This window comes from Anser cygnoides, chromosome 28 (genome assembly GCF_040182565.1).
Source record: "Anser cygnoides isolate HZ-2024a breed goose chromosome 28, Taihu_goose_T2T_genome, whole genome shotgun sequence".
Lineage (NCBI taxonomy): Eukaryota > Metazoa > Chordata > Aves > Anseriformes > Anatidae > Anser > Anser cygnoides.
The window spans coordinates 3,128,848-3,149,559 of NC_089900.1; the positions used below are offsets into that span (position 1 = coordinate 3,128,848).

General features: G+C 50.8%; 1 protein-coding gene across 1 annotated transcript; it reads right to left on the reverse strand.

The window, feature by feature from the left end:
- Positions 1-6,322: 6,322 nt before the first annotated feature.
- On the reverse strand, positions 6,323-14,671 carry LOC136787158 (olfactory receptor 14C36-like). Its single transcript, XM_066984291.1, has 2 exons — positions 13,717-14,671; positions 6,323-6,601 (listed from the first exon to the last, which is right to left on the reverse strand). Exons 1-2 carry the CDS (start codon positions 14,617-14,619, stop codon positions 6,323-6,325), a joined length of 1,182 nt encoding a protein of 393 aa, XP_066840392.1. The 5' UTR covers positions 14,620-14,671.
- Between the last annotated feature and the right edge of the window lie 6,041 nt (positions 14,672-20,712).

Below are 20,712 nucleotides of genomic sequence, written 5' to 3' on the forward strand. Positions count from 1 at the left end.
GTGAGCGAACGGCTGTGTGATGTTTAGCTGCCAGCCGGGTTAAACCACAACAAAAAGACATTGTTGACATGATGGAAATGCTGGGATGAGATCAAGGTGGTGAACAGAGATGGGTGTCTGCAGACTTCAAGGAAATAGGACTAAGCGTGGCACAGCACAGGAAAGCCTGCAGGGAAGAAGGTAGAGGGTGCTGGCAAGAAGGGAAGGCCCCAACAGCCCTGACATTTTTGTCCTCTTGGCTAGAGCTTATGAGGAGACATGTTATACTCATTGCAATGGGGCCTCATTGCTTCCTTGCAGCGATGTGCAGAGGCTGGGAGGTGTCATACCACTGTTCTTGTGGTATCACACTGCCCACCACATCTCACAGACCTGAATACTATCCCTGAGCCAGATAGGGGGGTGCAGGATCTCCCCTCCCAGTGGCTGGGGTCAGGCCTTGGACCTTTTACTTCACCAAAACCAGCCAAGACTTTTCTCAGCACAGTGCCTTTGCCTACGTGTAATCATGGCCTCCAATTATCTGCCCTAACAAGTCCCTGGGGAGGCTTTGTTTGTAACAGACCTCAGTGGGGCCCATTAATACTCCAAGTCAATTCAACTGTTCCTTCTGACTTTACTTTCTTAAGCAATTGGATCATTCTCCTCTCAGTACCTGTGCTTCATAGACTCAGCACCAAAATGCACCATGGAACTCGTTAAAATGCAGAAAGTCCTAAGCAGCCCTATCTCTCGTCTCTTCAAGACTTGTAGAGCTAATTGGAGAGCTTTCATGGTGTAGTTAAGGAGGAGGAAGATTTCAAAGAGCATCTATTAGAAATCTTTCCTCATTTCAAAGGCTGAATTTTATTGCATTTCTGTTTAGAGCATCATCCTCCTATAGATATTGGTCTAGGGTTTCTCCTTTGAAGCCCTGCTTAGATAGGAAAAGCAGGGTTTTTCCTATTTAAAAACAAACAACAGGAAATCATGCTGCAATTTTCAAAACAAACAAAGCTCAAGTTCCTCATTTTGTTGCCTCCAGTGATGTTTACATTCCCAGAAAGATGACTGTACATGATGTATTTTACACTGATTAATAGGAAATTTTAAATAGTAGTGTTAATATTAATCCATATCATACTAATTCAATGATAAACGATGAGTTTCTTGCTAAGGAAACCATTAGACAGACTGCTGATAGATGGGCGACCTTGAACTCACTGAAATTCAAAGCAGCAACTAGGTTGGTGAGAGCGGTCTGAATGATCAAAGAGTAAGGGGAGGGCAAAGCAGGAGAACCATGGGAAGTCCATAGGTCCAGACAGGCAGCTGGAAAGGGGACATTCAGCACTGTCTGTGTAATCAAGGTGGGTTTTGAGCCTGGAAGATGAGGGAGCACACCATGATAGACAAAGCGATGACAGTGCAAGTAAAGGAGATCATCAGTATTTCTTCTCCTGCGATGAATATGGATCATGGAAATTAGCATTTCTTCATGATAGAAACTACACTTCACAGGAGACATTTAGCAGAAGGGATTGAATCATTTGAGCTGGTGAGTAGTTGCTTTATTAGTTAAGTACTAAAAAAATTACTGGGTATTCAGGCAGAGCTTTGCTGTCTGACCATAAGCAACCAGGGAAAACCTCCTGTGGCCCCCTTGTGTTTGAGGCACCTCCCTGGACCGGCAGATGTCAGAAAAGACTTGCAGGAGACTGGAGCCCTTTGGGAAAATCAGATGGAGCCAGGTGGAGTTCCCATAGCACCTCCACTGCCAGCAGTGGTCTTTGTCCCTGTAACTCCAGCCCAGCCCAGCACAGGAAACCCCTTCAAAGACAAACCTCTTCTTCAGTGGGTTCCTGGGATTGACCTAGATTTGGAATGGCCATTGGAAACTCATGATACTCTCCCTTATTCAAACTAGATACTTGAACATTCATTTACCTTCCTGGGTCATCTTTAGCAAACTCAGGCTGAAAAACTCAAGTATAGCGTGCTTCAAATGGCTGAGCCAGAACCCATCAGCTTGCCCCACTTTGGAAAAAAAAACTAAGGTTTTGAAAGTGAAAAATGTGAAATGACCCGTCAGGTCAATGCGCAGAGTAAGAGAAAGTCACACATATTGTGCTGTAGGGACAGAAGGCAAAAAGCATTGCATTGTGCCTCAGAATAATCAAGGAGAACTGATCTAGTTCATCCATGAGATAAAGCAGAGTGAAGGACGTTGAGTTGTGTCCTAACATGAAGAAGGATGTACATGATTGCTGAAGGAGCTGTCTTTTTGTGCCATCACCAGTGCAAATACACAAGAACTATGTCAAATACAGGTAGCATGTCCCACTCTGGGTCTGTCACCCCACAGGGCAGGGGAGAGGGAGCTGACAGCCAAGGGATGTATTTGGGTGTTTAAGAGGTGGCCCGGCAGAGACAAGGAGTCTATGCAGTGGGGTTGGGGAGGCCAGGAGAAGCAGCCGAAGGGGTGGTGCTGCTTGTGAGGACACGTTTGTGCCAGCAGCCTGAGTGGGCAGCAGCTGTGAGCAGGCAAGGGGAGGCCAGGAAGCGCATGCCAAGAGCGCTCCTGCCAGCAGAGACAAGGCTGGGCCGAGGGCAAGGGGAGAGGGAGGCCCAGGGCAGGGGGCTGCAAGGGCCATGCTGAGCTCCCTGCCCCTGCAGCAGCCGCACTGGCCCTCAGCAGATGTGCTGGCCAGCATGCACTGGGAGGTCCTGGTGTGCATCAGAGAGCAGCAAGAAGGGCACTGGAGAGGGCTGGGGTGAGGCGGGTGGCAGAGCCCCATGCAGGGGCTGGCTGGGGGTCCCCTCTGCTGCAGCCACCACATGCAGCATGGCAGGAGAAGGGCAGGCAGGGCTCGTGGCTGCAGGGCAGAGCCTGGCCCTGGGCTCTTCCTGACATCCCTGCAGCTCCTGGCAGGCTGCAGTGAGGTGCCCCTCAGCCTTCCCTCCTGTGCTGCCAGGGCACACGGCTGCCTCCTGCCCAGCTCACTGCCCACCAAGAACGTCTGACAGGGCTGCTTCCCAAGCTGGGCCTTGCCCAGGGTCAGTCCCCTGCAGGGGCAGAAACTGGCCCTTGTCCTGGTGGCTTTTCATGGCCTTCCTGTCAACACATGCTCTTCTCATCCTTGAACTCTTTTACTGAATACATAGGCCTAGGAGAACTTTTTGGTACAGACTAATACAGAGAAAACATTGAGTCCCTCAGCCCTGTCTCTGTCTGCTGCTATGACGTGGCTATGAGACATGGATTCGCTATCAGGTATTTTCCTCTGACAATCTCAGCAGTCTCCATGACAGGACAATACATGAGAATACATGACATTCCACACAAGAAAACACTTTTACTGTGAGCAATACCAAGCACTGGATCATGTTTCCTAAAAAGTACCGGAGTCCCCATCATTGGAGATACCCAAAGAACAGCTGGAAATGGGCCTGGGCTGCCTGGTTTAGGTGTCCATGCTTGGCTAGTGGGGTGGGCTAGATGGGCTTTGGACGTCCCCTCCAGTCTCAGTGAACCTATCACTCTGCAATGCTTGTCAGTGTTTCTGAGAACTCCTTGGCAGTATCTCCAAACCAGCTGGACACCGGGTGCTCATGGGGCAGAGCCTTCTTTTGAGGATGAATTCGTTCATGATGTAACCCCAAGGACAAAGTTGAGCAGGGATTACAAATGCCAGCAATACCTCGACTCACAGAGAGGGAGTGCCTGCCAGGGCAAAATGGGGCAGCCCCAAGGGCCACCAGGGCTTTTCCTCTGCATTGCAGCTGGGCTCTTCATCCCACAAGCACTCCTGTACCTGAAGAGAAATTATGAGAAACAAGAGTCACAGAAAATGAAACAGAAAATGACTACCTGCTGGTTCCTTTATTTGGTTATCTACCAAGACCTTATCAGCACCTGTACATGAGGTCTTTGGGTTAAAAAAAAAAAAAAAAAAAAGAAAAGAAAAAAAAGGTGAGCTTTGACTCAAAACAGAGCACTTTGACCTGAAACACAGCACATCTTTACATTTGCTGAGGGTGCACTCTATTCCATCATCCAGGTCATTGACAAATAAGTTGAACAGGACTGGACCCAGTGTAGATCCCTGGGGGACACTGCTGGCTCCAGGCCTCCAACTAGACTCTGTTCCACTAAACACAATCCTCTGACCTCTGCCATCCAACCAGCTCACAATCCACCTCTCTGTCCACTCATCCATCCCACACTTCCTGAGCTGGCCTGTGAGGATGTTATGGGAGACAGTGCTGAAAGCCTTGCTGAAGTCAAAGTACACAACATCCACTGCTCTCCCTCACCCACTCAGCTAGTCATTCCGTCACAGAAGGCTATCAAGTTGGTGAAGCATGGTTTCCCTTGGTGAACCCATGCTGACTACTCCTGATCACCTTCTCCTCCACATGCTGGAGATGACCTGCAGGATGAGCTGTTCCATTGCCTTTCCAGGGATGGAGGTGAGGCTGACCGGCCTGTAGTTGCCTGGGGCCTTCTTCTTGCGCTTGTTGAAGACTGGCATGACATGAGCTTTCTTCCAGTCTTCAGGCACCTCTCCTGTTCTCCATGACCTTTCAAAGATGACGGAGAGTGGGCCAGCAGTAACATCTGCCAGCTCCCTCAGCACTCATGGATGTATCCCATCGAGGTCCATGGATTTGTGGGTGTCAAGTTTGCCTAAGAGATCTCTGACCTGATCCTCTTCAACCAAGGGAAAGTCCTCGTTTCTCCAGATCTCCTCCCTTGTCCCGAAGCTCAGAGATTCCAGAGGGCTGGTCTTAGCAGTGAAGGCTGAAGCAAAGAAGGCATTCAGTAATTCTGCCTTCTCTGTATCCTTTGTCACCAGGGCACCCTCCTCGTTAACCAGTGGGCCCATATTTTCCTTCGTCTTCCTTCAGCTCTTGATATATTTGAAAAAGCCCTTTTTGTTGTCCTTGACACCTCTTGCAAGATTTAACTTCAAATAGGCCTTGGACTTCCCTGTCACTTCCCTGCATCCTCAGACAATGTCCCTATATTCTTCCCAAGTGGCTTGTCCCCTTTTCCACATTATGTATGCTTTCTTCTTTCATTTAAGTCACTCCAGGATCTCCTTGATCATCCAAGCAGGTCTCCTGCCCCCTTTGTCTGACTTTTTGCTCACAGGAATACACAGCTCTTGAGCTTGGAGGACTTGGAGGTCAGTGCGCTATTGCTGCCGGTGCACCGTTGGGGCAGCCATCGGCACCTGCTCTTCTTTGGCTCTCAGCAACCCCACAACAGAAGGGTCCTGTGCGAGACCAGGCAAGGTAGACAACTACTTGACGTTCTCTGTATTCAAGGCAGTTATGCCAACAGCCCTCCGGTACCCTTTTCTTTAGTTGTTTACCCTTGGAAAAAGCCAGAAACAGAGTCTGGAGGCATGTCATTAGGGTTACCCAACGATGTTCACAATACTCAAGAGCTATCATGACTGGCCCCAAAGAAAGAAGGGGAAGGTGCCCTGCCTTGTGCCCTCCACCAAGTGGATTCATGAGTGTCGTACCAGTAGCAGCTCAAATAGTATTTATTGGTGCAGATTTAGGGAAAGCATCACAAGCCCATATTTGCTTTCCTAGTGGTAACTTAGTAGTTTCTTGCACTATGTAGTTGCTTTACAGGTAGGGTTTTGTAGCAATTTGTAATAAAGACATTCATGAAAATGGAGCAACGAGGTGTCTGTGTCCTTGTGTACTATGGAATCCTACCAACCTCCTGTTGCGATCCATGGGCGGGCTGACCCTCATAGGTCCTGACCATCGTTACTGTGATGCCCTTGGAGTGGTCCTCAGAGCTGCAGGAGCAACCACAGACCTGGAGCTTGGTGACAGCTCTTTGCTGCGGAGAACAGACCCAACCGCAGGGGCTGGACCCTTCAGATGCCCCGGTGCCATGAAACTGGCTTTTTTTCTGCTCAGGTCTGCTGCTCCCTCACACACAGCCAGGCCTGTGGCTCATCTCCCTGTGGAGGAGGAGGAGGCAAAGCGCTGCTGGTGCCCGAGTAAGGGAGAAATACTCCACCTGTAGGAGGGCAGGGCTGGAGGGGAGGTGGCACAGGACAGGCACTGGCCTCTTTCTCCTATTCCCTACCCTAAGAGCATTGAGACCGCAGGTCAGTGTCCGTACTGCTCACAGGTGCCTGCAGCCCTGTATCCTCAGGATCCATCTTCTCTCCTTCTGTACGTAACATTATTACTTTGCTTCTCACAGTTTGGGGCCAGCATTTGTGGACCTGGTACCTGGCACTGAAAGGCTGTGTCTCACACCGTGTTTTTTTGGTGAGTTTTTCCCATTGCAGCAGCAGAGCAGCAGCTAATTGCTTCTGGAAGACAACTGAAACAGCTTCTTCAGTGCATGCTTGAGCTCCTGGTTCCTCATGCTGTAGATGAGTGGGTTCAGTGCTGGAGGCACCACAGAGTACAGAACTGCCACCACAAAGTCCAGGTATACGGAGGAGATGGAGGGGGGCTTCATGCCAGCAAACATGATAGTGGTGATAAACAGGGAGACCACAGCCAGGTGAGGGAGGCACGTGGAAAAGGCTTTGTGCAGGCCCTGCTCAGAGGGCATCCTCAGCACTGCCGTAAATATCTGCATATAGGACAACAGAATGAAAACAAAGCAACCAGCACCTAAACAAAAGCTAAATGCAATAAACCCAACTTCCCTGAGGTAGGCATCTGAGCAGGAGAGCTTGAGGATCTGGGGGATTTCACAGAAGAACTGGTCCACAGCATTGCCTTGGCAGAGGGGCAGGGAAAATGTACTGGCCGTGTGCAGGACACCATGGAGAAAGCCACTGCCCCAGGCAGCTGCTGCCATCTGGGCACAAGCTCTGCTGCCCAGGAGGCTCCCGTAGTGCAGGGGCTTGCAGATGGCAACGTAGCGGTCATAGGACATGACAGTGAGAAGAAAAAACTCTGCTGATATCAAAAAGACAAATGCAAACACCTGTGCAGCACATCCTGCATAGGAGATGGCCCTGGTGTCCCAGAGGGAATTGGCCATGGCTTTGGGGAGAGTGGTGGAGATGCAGCCCAGGTCGAGGACGGCGAGGTTGAGGAGGAAGAAGTACATGGGGGTGTGGAGGCAGTGGTCGCAGGCTACGGCGGTGAGGATGAGGCCGTTGCCCAGGAGGGCAGCCAGGTAGATGCCCAGGAAGAGCCCAAAGTGCAGGAGCTGCAGCTCCCGCGTGTCTGCAAATGCCAGCAGGAGGAACTCGCTCACAGAGCTGATTTTGGGCATTTGCTGCCCTTTATCAGGGACACTGCCAAAGAAGAAAAAATATAGAGTGTTAGGGAAAATTGCTCTGAGCTACAGCCATTTGATTCTTCAATGCAGCCTTCACATCGCCTTTCTTTCTAGAAGACCATTTTGTCTCTCCCTGGCTGGAGCCCTGCTCTGTGCTGGCTGAGTGTCCTGTACACAGCAAATGCCTCTGCCCAGCAGCGGCCCAGATGGGCCACCTCTGCTCCAGAGCAGTGGTACACAGAGGTGCCAACAGAGCCATGTACTTGGAGGAGGGTTCCAGGGAAGGGGATCCCTCTGTTGAGTGAGGGGTGTTTGGCTGTGTGACTCCATGTGAGTCTTCTCTATTCCTCACCCTGAGAGATGAAATCAGCTCACAGACTGCCTGTGTCTGGCCGGAGAGAACAGGAAGCATTTCCTCCTGCTTCACCCTCCATGCACAGCATTCTCTGTCACAATCAGGCACCAGCAGCTGCCACGCTGGGCAAGGGAGAGAAGCAGGCATGGGCAGGCAGGGCGGACCCAACCCGGTGCCGAGGCTGCGGTGTCGGTGAGGTACAACCTGTCCTCACACCCCTGTGCCACCTGGCCGGCACAGGCAGCAGAGGGAAAAGAGCTCTGGAGTCTAAGAAGCGTTTGGAATATGCTCCTTGTCATATGGTAGGAATTTTGGGGTAAGACCTCTGTGGAGCCAGGAGCTGGACTCGATGATCCTTGTGGGTCCCTTCCAACTCGGGAAATTCTATGATTCTGTGATTCTATGCCTTCTTCCATGGAGGAAGGTGGAGGGGGCCTGCAGCAAATGTGTCTACTTACACAGAGATTTAGGCTTCAGACACCCCGTATTCTCAGCTCCACAGATTATACATGCCATGACAGAAGCTGTGCTGGTGAGGAGAGACCAGGGGCTGCTGCAAGGAAGGCGCCTGTACTTCAGGGGATGGCAGGGAGAGAGCAGCTCCCTCTCACTACCTGCCCATGTCCCTGCTGCCTGCAGCTGTCCCTGCCAGCAGCTCTTTCTCTGTCCCCACGTCTCCTCCTGTCCATGCTCACAGACACCATCCCATCCGCTGTGTGCCCAGCTCTGCTCTGCAGACACCTCCCAGGGACATGTCCCTGTCTGCAGGTCCTAAAGAACAGCTCAGAAAAGCCCTGGTGCAGTGTGTAAGCAGAGAGAAGGGAAGGGATATTCTCAGGTTCATCACTAACCTGTTTATGTCTCAGTTCAATGCAATAGGAAGTTCCTTCACCTGTGCAATCCCTACAACTCTGTTAACACAGAGCCTGCGCAAGAATTAGAGCAGGAAAATGCAGGCAGAGACTGCAGAAAGTGCCTTCTCTTTGCAGGCAGCCCCTGCCCTCCCCTTCCTCTGCCCAAGGCTGCTCTGCAGCACCTTCTCCTCCACACAGCACGAGCCACAAGAGACATCCTGGCAGCTCCTGGCCAGGCAGAGACATCCCGGATCCAGGAGCCCCTTCCAGGAACCTCTCCTGCACTGTCCTGCAGCCGGACACTTACCATGTGCAGAGCTGTGAAGGTTTCTCCTGCACTGAGCTCTCCTCTGCCCACACCCTCCAGGCTGCCTGGAATCACTTTCTGCCTGGGTGCCTGCAGTCAGAGCCCCCAGCCCTGCTGCGCTGTGCAGAGGAGCTGCTCCTGGGCAGAACTGTCTCTCTGCACCAGGGCCCTCTTGCCAGGAGCTCTCTCTGTCCCAGGAGCCCGGCCCAGCTCAGCAGCAGAGGCCCAGCCCAAGGCATTGGAATCACCCCTCTGCGGGTTTTGGTGATGGGCCCAGGAACCTCAGGCACTGAGAGACAATTGAAGAAATCTCTCAAGAAGTCCAAGTCAGAGGCAAGTTTCCTGCAGTGTCTCCCTGAGGGCCAGCACTGACACAGCCTCCCTTGGAGCTCGTTAGAGCAGAACATTGGAGGAGGCAGTGAGAACAAGGAGACAAAGGCAGTGTAAAGGTGACACTGATGTGTAGACAACCTGGATGTGTTTCACCAAAGAAAAGGAACAGACCTTGTCCACTGGCACCCAGGAAGGGAGATCTGTTTCTGTCACACACTGCTCAGGGCTCTTCCTGGGGCAGTAGGAGATGGGGATGTGCATGGCAAAGTGCAGGAGAATGGTATGACCCCTGCCTGGTTCATGGGTGGGGTTGAGGAAGCAATGATTCCCTGGTACTTTAATAACAAGCTGTCTCCTCATAGGCCTCAGTGGCAGAGACAACAGCCATAGCCATGGACACAAAGACCTGGGTCCTGTTGGGACTTTCAGCCTTGCCACAGCCCTCTATCCTGTCTACACCTGGCTGTTCAAAGGACTCCCACACTTGCACATCTTTCCCTGCTGGCTCTAGACCCTTGTCCGTGTGGTGTCTTACTGGATCTCAGCTGAGTCTGATAACTCAGATTTTCTTGGTGCAATGCTCCTCTTAAGGCAGCTCTGTTTGAAGCTGGCCTGGTTCCTGGTGAGCGGCACCACTGCTCGTATGGCATCCGTCGTGGTGTTCCAGGCCCTCCTCCTCTTGGGCACTGTTCACTCAGCAGGGTCTCAGTCTGCCCTCATGTGTGGGGTTCCTCTTCCTCTGGTGCAGGATTAAGCTCTTCTCCTTGTAAATGTCGAGAGGATTCTGTAGGCAAAATCCTGCAGTTTCTCAAGGTTCCCCCACAATGACACTCCATTCTGTCAGCTGTTCATGTCTGCAGGCAGACAGTTTAACCTTCACGTGATTGTGCTCTCTCTGACAAGATGGCAGCATCAGGAGTTGCAGTAAAGTTTGGATAATACAGGAGTAACCAGTTGAATGGAATTGCAGCACAGAGTCACAGAAGGGTAGGGGATGGGAGGCTGCCAGGTTCCGCATTTTCTGTGCTTCCTTCTCATGCATGCTGTCAGTTTGTCTGGAGCTGTGTCCTGAACTTTATGGGGCTGTGCAGGTCAAAGTTAGAAGGGCCAAAGCCCAGCTGGAGCTCAATCTGTCTATTACTGTCAAAGACAATAAAAACTGTTTATATAAATACTTTAATAAAGGAGGATTAAGGAGAATCATCATATTTTATTGGATGTGGGGGGAAACCTGGTGACAAGAGATGAGGTAAAGGCTGAGGCACTTAATGCCTTCTTTGCCTCAGTCTCTAGCAGCAAGACCAGTTATTCCCCTAGATATTTCTTCCTCCTCATGGCCAGTGCCACCCTTCCAAGGTGCACTTTGTGGCAATTTTTTCTCTCCTGCTATTTCCTACTTCCAAAGAAAGCTCAATAAGTGTGGAAACCACTCCTGAAGTAGGCATCCCAACCCATCAGGCTCCTTGCGGCCTGTCAGCGCAGCAGACAGAAGTCACCTCACCAGCATCTTCCAAGCCATGGGCCTGCTGCTGGCCTTGCAGCTTCTTGGCTGGACACAACCAAGCCATGTGCCTCCTGCTGTCCAGTCATGGACTCAAGCAGAAGGGACAGCACAACCCATATGCGGGCCTTCTTTCTGCCTGGGTCCTCCTGGGTATGGAGGCAGAGGGGATCCCACAGTCAGCATGCCAACCAGGTGCCTTCTGCTGGCCTACCAGGGCCACTGGCAGATGTCAGCCAAAAAGTACAGATCCCAGGGAGAAGTCAAGGGTGACCTGTCAGCTACTTCAGACAGAAGTGACCTCACAGTCCCTTTCCGTGACATGTTCCTGCTGCTGCCCTATCATCTGCAGAGACAGAAGTGACCTCACAGTCACTGCCACAGCCACATTCCTCCTGCTGGGGCAGGGGATCCTGAGGCAGAGCTGAGCTCATCAGAGCATTCCCACCCATCTCCTCCTTGTGTTTGACGAGCTGATCAGATCCATGGCCCCTCACATTCATCTTTGAATGCCATGTGAGTGCACAGCAACCTCACGGCTCCTGCCCTGCGCCAAGGGGGTAAGCGCCTAAAGTTAAGGGTCAGGAGAGGGGCTGAAGGTGAGGAGGTTAATGCACAGGAATGGGGGCTTTGGGTGTTAGTTGTTCATGTATGGCATTAGTGACTAGAGCTCACTTTTCTGGGTTAGAGATGAAGCAAAATCTAGTGGAAGTGTTTGGTGTTCTGCTTGTGGTGTCAGGTCTGTGGTTAGGGTATGGTCAAGCTCTGTGGTTTAGGGTTTTGTTTAGGTCTGCAAGAAGACTAGGGTTAACTAGAGCATTTTAATGCTAGTGTTAAGGGCAGGGATCAGGGCGAGCAAGAGTGTAAGGGTAATGGAAAAAGGCTATGGACTAAGTTTGGCTTCAAGGGATATTGTGGACAAACATTAGAGTAGTGGATTCCTCTCAGGGTGTGGAGTAGCATTTAGGTTTAGGGATTAATGGATATGTCCAGACCTTGTCTTGGATGAGATGAACACCAGTATTTGAGGCAACTTCTAGACAAGGTCAGCTCCCATCTGATCTCTCCTCATGCCTCCTCTCTCCTCTCCAGCTCTTCCTGGCCACCTCCCCATGCTCCCCATGTGGCCCTGAGCTGGTGGTGCTATGAGCAGACCAAGCATGCTGTGGTGCCCAAGAGGTGACGGCACACTGGCTGTGCTGCACACGGTGGGAAGTAGACCTATCTGTATTGGGATCACTGCTGCTAAACTCTCACTCTGGATTCAATATCTGTGGCAGATGCTCAGGAAGACTAGGGAATATTTCCAAGGACTCTAGGGGTTTCCAGGTATTTTATAGATCCAGGCAGCTGGACTTCCCTGAGGATGAGAGGAACCCCTCTCCAGCCTTCCTTCTTTGAGCATGCTGGTCCCTCACTGAATCCCACAGGCACTGAGTTCTTGTTTGCCTGGGGACATCAAAATTTGGCACTGTTCCTATGGGTGACTCCACCTTGGGCAAGCTCTCACTCTGTAGGGCTCCAGGCACTGCCCACCCCTGGGACATGCTCCCTAGGGAGAACCCCTGAGCTTCCCAGGCAGCTCCACATGACTCTCCTAGAGGATGTCCTCTGCCCTGCCCCATGTGGGACATACACGGGGATGTACCTCAGTGGCCATTCACCACTTTCACTGTCATCAGACACCAACAGGTTACTCCTAAATCCTACCCTTGATATCTCACAGCTCATATGATGGTGATGAGCTTTTTGTCTCCCAAACGCATGGAGTTACGGGCCTTCTGAGGTGCAGCAGCTTGTATTGGGCTTAGGTGTCACTGTTTTGGTAGCAGGGGGGATCTAGGGCTGGACCCTGTGAGCAGAGTCCAGAAGCTGCCCCATGTTAAATAAGAGCCACTTACAGATGGCTCCAGAAGTGACCCGTCACCAGCCAGAGCCGAGCCATGGGCGATGCTGGGTTGGCCTCTGTGAGAACAGATTTAAGGAAGGGGGAAAGAAACCTGCTCTGAAGCTGCAGCTGGGAGAGAGGAGTGAGAAAATGTAGTGAGAAGCAGTCCTTGGTACAGACACCAAGGTCAGTGCAGAAGGAGGGCAGGAGGTGCTCCATGCACCAGAGCAGAAGTTCCCCTGCGGCCTGTGGACAGGCCCCTGGTGGAGCAGGCTGTCCCCCTGCAGCCCATGGGTCCCACATGGAGCAGATCTCCACGCTGCAGCCCGTGGAGAAGCCCCCGGTGGAACAGGTGGATGTGGCCTGGAGGAGGCTGTGGTCCATGGAGGACCCCTGCCGGAGCAGACTCCAGGCTGCACTGTATCCCATGGAGAGGAGCCCACGCAGGAGCTGGGGGCCTGGGGGGATCAGTTCGGGAAGGATGACATCCATGGGAGGCACCCCATACTGGAGCAGGGGCAGAGGGTGACCATGAAGGAGCGGCAGACACAAAGTGTTAGAGACTGACTGCAGCCCCCATTCCCCGTTCCGCTGCACCACTGGGGGGAGGAGGTAGAAGACGGTGGACGGGGGTGAAGGTGTTTTTAAGCCTTTAGTTTCTCACTGCTCTCGTCTGTTAGTAATGCTCAATAACTTACCTGAATCTCTCTACAAAGTCTGTTAAGACCATGACTGAAATATATCAGTCATTTGCCTCTCCCTTAAATCAACCCTGGAGTCCTTTTCCACTCTTTTTTCTCCAGCTTTTCCTTTAGAGGGGGGTGAAAGAGCAGTGTGGAGGACTTCAGCTGGCCATCGATGTGAAACTACCACACTGCTCAGCCATGTTATTGGCAACATCTTTGAAAGAAGAGACAGGATTTCAGGCAGTGCACTGGGGAGATTCCATTTTATTAAGCAGATGCTAAGAGAGAGTACTGGCATCCAGGTAGACAAAAAATGTCCAGAGAAAAAAAAATAGCAATTTCATAGCTCGGGAGAAGTGGGGTGAATAAAATACTTCTTTCTACAAAAGTAATACATGGAAATGACACTGAAGATAAATATAACATCATGGTAATGAAAGTAAGTACCAAGCCTCCAAGGGAAACCAAAGGAAGTCACTTGTGGAGAAAGAGGAGAAATGTATCAATCTTAAGAAAAATCCATGTAATCACTTTCCTGATAGCACACTTGAGCTCCTTGTTTCTCATGCTGTAGATGAAAGGATTGAATATCGGGGGCACCACTGAGTACAGAACTGCCACCACCAGATCCAGGGATGGAGAGGAGAGGGAGGGGGGCTGCAGGTAGGCAAACATGCCAGTGCTGAGAAACAGAAAGACCACAAACAGGTGAGGGAGGCACGTGGAAAAGGCTTTGTGCCGCCCCTGCTCAGAGGGCATCCTCAGCACGGTCCTAAAGATCTGCAAATAGGAGAGCACAATGGAAGCAAAACACCCCAAGAACAGAACACTACTGAATGTGAGAAGCCCAGCTTCCCTGAGGTAGGAGTTAGTGCAGGAGAGCTTGAGGATCTGGGGGATTTCACAGAAGAACTGGTCAATAGCATTGCCTTGGCAGAGGGGCAGGGAAAATGTATTGGCAGTGTGCAGCAGAGCATAGAGAACCCCACTGCCCCAGGCAGCTGCTGCCATCTGGGCACAAGCTCTGCCGCCCAGGAGGCTCCCATAGTGCAGGGGCTTGCAGATGGCAACGTAGCGGTCGTAGGCCATGATGGTGAGAAGAGAATACTCTGCTGAAAACAAGAACACAATCAGAAAGACCCGTGCAGCACATCCTTGATAGGAGATGGCCCTGGTGTCCCAGAGGGAATTGGCCATGGCTTTGGGGAGAGTGGTGGAGATGCAGCCCAGGTCGAGGAGGGCGAGGTTGAGGAGGAAGAAGTACACGGGGTTGTGGAGGCGGTGGTCGCAGGCTACGGCGGTGAGGATGAGGCTGTTGCCCAGGAGGGCAGCCAGGTAGATGGCCAGGAAGAGTGCGAAGTGCAGGAGCTGCAGCTCCCGCGTGTCTGCGAATGCCAGCAGGAGGAACTCGCTGATGGAGCTGCTGTTGGACATCTGATGCCTCTAGGTATGGGGATCTGCACAGGAAGGGAAAGACAATGATATGTTAGGACAGGCTTTTCTGAGTGAAACCTATGCCATTCCCCCAGCCATACTGCCATGCTTTTTCTTTCTCTACTGGAATCTTTCATTCAGCTCCATGACATGAGCTTCATTTTTTAAGGTTCAGTGTGCAATGAGGAGCAAGGGCGTCTGCTCCCGGGCTCTCAAGGGAATCAGTCCTGACCCAGTGCATTGAGTGTACAGGACCATGGCAGCAGGACAAGGTTTTATTTTCAGATTTTGTCAAATGAAATCATTTCTTAGCCAGAAGGGCATGTCTGCATCTGCATTCCCAGAGCTACAGAACGTAGTTGGCAGAAAAGTGCTTTAGGGCCACTTTTATTCTACACACCCTCATCCCCTTCATCATGCCCCAACAGTGTCCTCTGAAGTCAGAAATCCTGAGATTTTCTGCTTAACTCAGAATGAATGGCTGTGAGACCTGAGAGGCAAAGGGATTCACTGTGGCTTGGTGCAGAGTGAAGGGAGCTGGCTGGGCTTGTTCCCAGCTGCCCGGCACTTGCAGATTTTGGGCACCAAGGGCAATAACATTCATATTACACTTGAAAAGAAGCCAGACTCTGCTGAGAGCAGAGGAGGCCACTGCCAATCCCTCAGTGCCCAGCCCTTTTGAAGGTACCTGAGCAAGGTTTCAGCACCACACCTCTAGCCAAGGACACCTAACATTCATTTCTCCAGCGCAACAGCATGTCCTTGCGTGTAGCATCTCCTCCACTACACAAGGCTTCTAGATCATGCAAGCAGACGATGGGAAAGATTTGCATCCTGCAGGGCAGCTCACAGCTCTAAAGGCTGTGAGGGCAGAGGCTTTTCTTAGCGGGACAGGAGGCAAGGGGGCTTGCACAGAGGAAGCGGTCTGCACTGAATGAAAAAATATGGAGTTTTGTGATGAATTCTCCCTCCGACAAGATTTCTGATTTACCTTCCACTCATTCCTCGGTCATATCCCTGAAGCTTTTACTTCCAGGAGCTCTTTCCCTGTCTCACGTCTTCTTCCTGTTTCTGCTCACAACCGCAGTGTGAGAAAGAGTCTTGTGTTTTTGCAGTAGAATGTGTTTTTGCAGTGGAAAATTCCACTAACCTTGCATATTCAAAAGTGATTGTGCAGGCATGACAGTGACATGGAAGTGGGGAGTATGATACACAGATAAAGGAAAGGCCCCATTCTCTCAAAACAAGGATAGCTAAGAAAAACAGGATGAGCAGTGCAGAATCAGTAAAAACAAAAAATCATGCGCCCTCTAGTCATGAGAGAAGAAGGAAATAAAAAAGGAAAAGGAGAAATTAACAGCTGGTCAAATCAAATTCTACATATATGGTATAGTAATAAGCATCGAATAGTTTGTGAACTTGTACTCAGCCAATGAGGAAACGGCAGGAATCAAGTGTTGGGTAATAGGAAATATGGGGTTATGATATACTTTTGCTGGGCGCTCCTGCCTGCAGGACACTCGCCATTGCAATCACGAATAAAATAGCTTCACAGAAAATCCTGTCCGAGAAAATTATTGGGTTTTTCTCACACCACCCCAAACTCTATGCAGTAATCTTTGCCCTTCAGAAACCTACCTGTATACAGGACAGTGGCTAGCTGGATGTGCGTCTTTGTAGGTGGAAAAGGACCTGTCAGAAAGCCCTGCTGGGTTCAGCAAAGTTGATGCTGTAGCTTTCGATAGGAAGAGGAGAGGCTGAAGGCAGTTTTGGGGCTGCTCACAAACCCACTGATCATCAAAGTTAACAGCTCAGGAGTCTCAGCAATGTGCTCACGCTGGACAGCTCCTTTTCCGTGTCTCCTTAATTCCCCTCCCTGTCCAGTAGAGTAGGTAACTAAAAAGAGGGCAGAAAATCCCTTCTTTGATCATTCTTGTGAAAAAAAAAAAAATGCCTGGGAAATGATACTGGGTGCTTTGGAGCTGTGAGCAGGCTGTCCCATGCAGCAGCCTCCCCGCAGCACCCGGGGCAGCTCCCTGGGCAGAGCTGCGGCTGCATTGCCCTCCAGCCAGAGACTTATTGGGGTCAGGGCTGGCAAGTGTTCTCCCCCAGCGAACTCTGTGCATCCTGCCACTTCTGCCTGCCTTTCTTTACCCACTCTGTCTCTGCAGGCAGTGCCCCCAGCCCTGCTGCGCTGGGCAGAGGAGCTGCTCCTGGGCAGAGCTGGCTCTCTGCAGCGCTGCCCGCTTGCCAGGAGCTCCCCTTGGGCCCAGGAGCCCGGCCCAGCTCAGCAGCACAGGCCCAGCCCAAGGCCTCACTTGCTCTGCCCCCCACCAGGCTCCCTGCCCATGGCCCTGGGGCTCCTGGGCTCACAGCTCCTGGAAGGCAGCAGGGTCCCTCCTGGGGAACACACTTGGAAGCAGACAAAGCAAACACTGACTGGCCTTCTCTAAGCATCGTGCTGACTTATTTCTGCAGCAGGAATTGCCCTGCCAGGGTGTGCAGGGCTGCAGGACATGCCAAAGTTCCTCTCTGTTGTTCAACTTACTCATCAGTGAAGTCAATGATGTAATAGACTGCACCCTCACAAACTTTGCCGATGACACAAAGCTGGGAGGAGTGGCTGATACCACAGAGGGACCTCAACAGGCTGGAGAGATAGGCTGAGAGGAACCCCACGAAGTTCAACAAGGGCAAGTGCAGGGTCCTGTCTCCTTCCTAGGGTGGAATAAACCCCAGCACCAGTACAGGCTGGGAATGACCTGCTGGAAAGCAGCTCTGCAAAGAAGGACCTGGGAGTCCTGGTGGACAGCAGGCTGAGCATGAGTCAGCACTGTGCCCTTGTAGCCAAGAAGGCCAACGGGATCCTGGGGTGCATTCGGAAGGGTGTTGCCAGCACGCCAAGGGAGGTGATCCTCCCCCTCTACTCAGCCTGTACAGGTGCTTGGTGTTATTCCTCCCTAGGAAGGAGACACCACAAAGAAAAGGTGGTATGAATGACAAGCCTGACAGGGTTAGAAAAGCAACATTTAGTTGCAGAAGAAGCACTAGGGCTGAATTCTCATGAAATGTTACTAGTTCCTTGACAGAGCAGCACACTGCCACAGTCATGGTGACTGCCTGGCAGCTTTGTGCCTGGGTATCACTGTGAGATCAGCCAAATGGGATGAAGGCTTTGTTCCTCATCCCTACTGTTGAGAGAGGGGTTTTGCCTCTCAGCAGGAGCTATCGCTGCCACATGTCACCCAGGCAACGTCTGTGAGTGGCATCTGCCCTTGGGGCCCAGAGATGTGCAAGGCCTTGGTTCTCTTGCTTTCCAATATCCACTGGCATTCCATCCAAGCTAAGCAACCCAAGGCCTTCTCCAGAGCTGATCATCACGGAAAGGCACTTCTGGGACTCCTTGCAACAGCCTGCAGTAATGCTGCCATTGCTTATGTCAATTGTGGGTGCCTGGAGTGTTTCGGACTCTTCTAGAGGTGAGTTTGAAGTATGGGAATGCTTTATACAAACACAAAAGAGCTTTGACATGTTGGCTTGTGCTCAGTGACTTCTGTCCTAGAGCACTGCAGGTTATTGAATCAAAGTCTGGAATACCTGGAGTGTGTCCAGTGTCCTAGAGCCACTCACACACTGGCTGATACTGACTTGGTTACTGAAAATACAGTTTGGTGGGAGACTTCAACTTCCCAGATGTCTTCTGGAAAGACAACACAGCAGAGAGGAATCAGTCTAGCAGGTCTCTGGAGTGGGTGGAAGATAACTTCCTGACAAAGCTGCTGAGTGAGCCAACCAGGGAACATGCCCGGCTGGACCTTTTGATTGTGAACAGAGAAGGCCTTGGGGGGAATGTGAAGGTTGGAGGCCATCTTGGGCATAACGATCAGGAATTAATAGAGTTTTTGATTTTTGGAGAGGTAAGGAGCGGGGTTAGCATAATTGCCGCCCTGGACTTCAAGAGGGCTGACTTTGGCCTGTTAAAGAGCTTGGTTGGCAGAGTCCCTTAGGAGGCAGTTGTGAAAGGCAAAGGAGTCCAGGAAGGCTGGACACTCTTCAAGAAGGAAATCCTAAAGGCACAGGAAAAGCCATTCCCATGTCCCAAAAGATGAGCCAGTGGAGAAGGTTGGCCTGGCAGAACAGAGAGGTTTGGATAGGGCTCAGTAAGGAAAAGAGAGTTTATGACCTTTGGAAGAAGGAGCAGGACACTCAGGAGAACTACAAAGATGTTGTGAGGCTGTGCAGGGAGAAAATTAGAAGGGCCAAAGCCCAGCTGGAACTCAGTCTGGCTACTGCCATGCAAGAGAATAAAAAATGTCTTTATAAATGCCTTAGCAACAAAAGGAGGACTAAGGAGAATCTCCATCCTTAATTGTATGGGGGGAAACATAGTGACAAGAGATGAGGAAAAGGCAGAGGTACTTAATGCCTTCTTTGCCTCAGTCTTTAGTATGAAGCCCAGTTGTTCTCTGGGTACCTAGCCTCCTGAGCTGGTAGGTAGGGACAGAAAGCAGAATGAAGCCCTCCTAATCCAAGAGGAAATGGTTAGCAACCTGCTACTCCGCTTAGTCATACAGAAGTCTATGGGGCTAGAGGGGACCCACCCAAGAGTATTGAAGGAGCTGGCAGAAGTACTTACCAAGCCACTTTCCGTCATTTATCAGCAGTCCTGGCTGCCAGGGGAGGTCACAGCTTACTGTCGGCTAGCAAACGTGATGCCCATCTACAGGAAAGGCCAAAAGGAGGACCCATGGAGCTACAGGCCTGTCAGTCTTACATTGGTGCCGGGGAACATTATGATGCAGATTATCTTGAGTGCCATCATTCAACACATACAGGACAACCAGGTGATTGGTATCAGTCAGCATGGATTTATGAAAGGCAGCTCCTGCTTGATGAACCTGACCTCTTTCTATGACAATGCGATGCACTTGGTGGATGAGGGAAAGACTGAGGATGTTGTTTACCTAGGGTTTAGTAAAGCTTTTGACTCTGTTTCCCAGAGCATTCTCCTGGAGAAACTGGCTTCTCATGTCTTGGATGGGCGTGAGCTTTGCTGGGTAAAAAAAATGGCTGTGTGGCTGGGCCCAAAGGGTTGTGGTGAATGGAGTTAAATCCAATTGGAACTCGAGACTATGGCCTGGACAAGTCTGTAGGTTGTGCGAGGGATTCCTGTGTGCTGGCACCACGCATCCTGGCTGTGAGAAAAATCTCAATAATTTTCTTCAGACAGGATCTTCTGCAAAGCTATTTTATTCGCAATTGCAATGGCGGGCGTCCTGCAAGCAGAAGTGCACAGTAAAAGTTTATCATAACCTTGTATTCCCTATTACCCGACACCTACACTTTTGCTCTCTAAGGCTTCCCGAAGGGAGGTTGTGATGAGGAGGGGGTTGGCCTCTTCTCCCAGGTAACTAATGATAGGACTCGAGGAAATGTCCATGAGTTGCGCCTGGGGAGATTTAGATTAGATATCAGGAAAAACTTTTTCTCTCAAAGAGTGGTCAGGCACTGGAACGACCTGCCCAGGGAGGTGGAGGAGTCACTGTCCCTTGCGGTGTTCAAGAAGCACCTGGATGAGGTGCTATGTTATATGATTTAGTAGCTTAGTGGGTAGTATTGGTGATAGGAGGACATTTGGACTAGATGATCTTATAGGTCCTTTCCAACCCTGTGTTTGTATGATTCTATGACTTGATTTCCCCTATGTCCTCATTGGCTGAGTACTGCAGGTTCACAGCCTACTCGATGCCCTTCTATGTCATATATGTACATTTTTTTGGACCAACTGATAATTTCTCCTTTTCCTTTTTTTTTTCTTTTTTTTTTTTTCCTTATTCTCTCACGACTAGAGGCTCATGATTTTTGTTTTTACTGACTTCGCACTTCTTGTCCTGTTTTTCTTAGCTCTCCTCCTTAATTTGGGACAGTGGGAACTTCCCCTTCTATTGCAAAACCACAACTATGTTTCTCACACTGGCACACTTACCCGTAAATTCCTGGAGTTAACTACACTTGAAACAGCCATTGAGACGCCGAGAAACTCGTGTTGGATCATGTGTGATAAACTCAGGCTGAAAGACTCAAGAGCAGGTG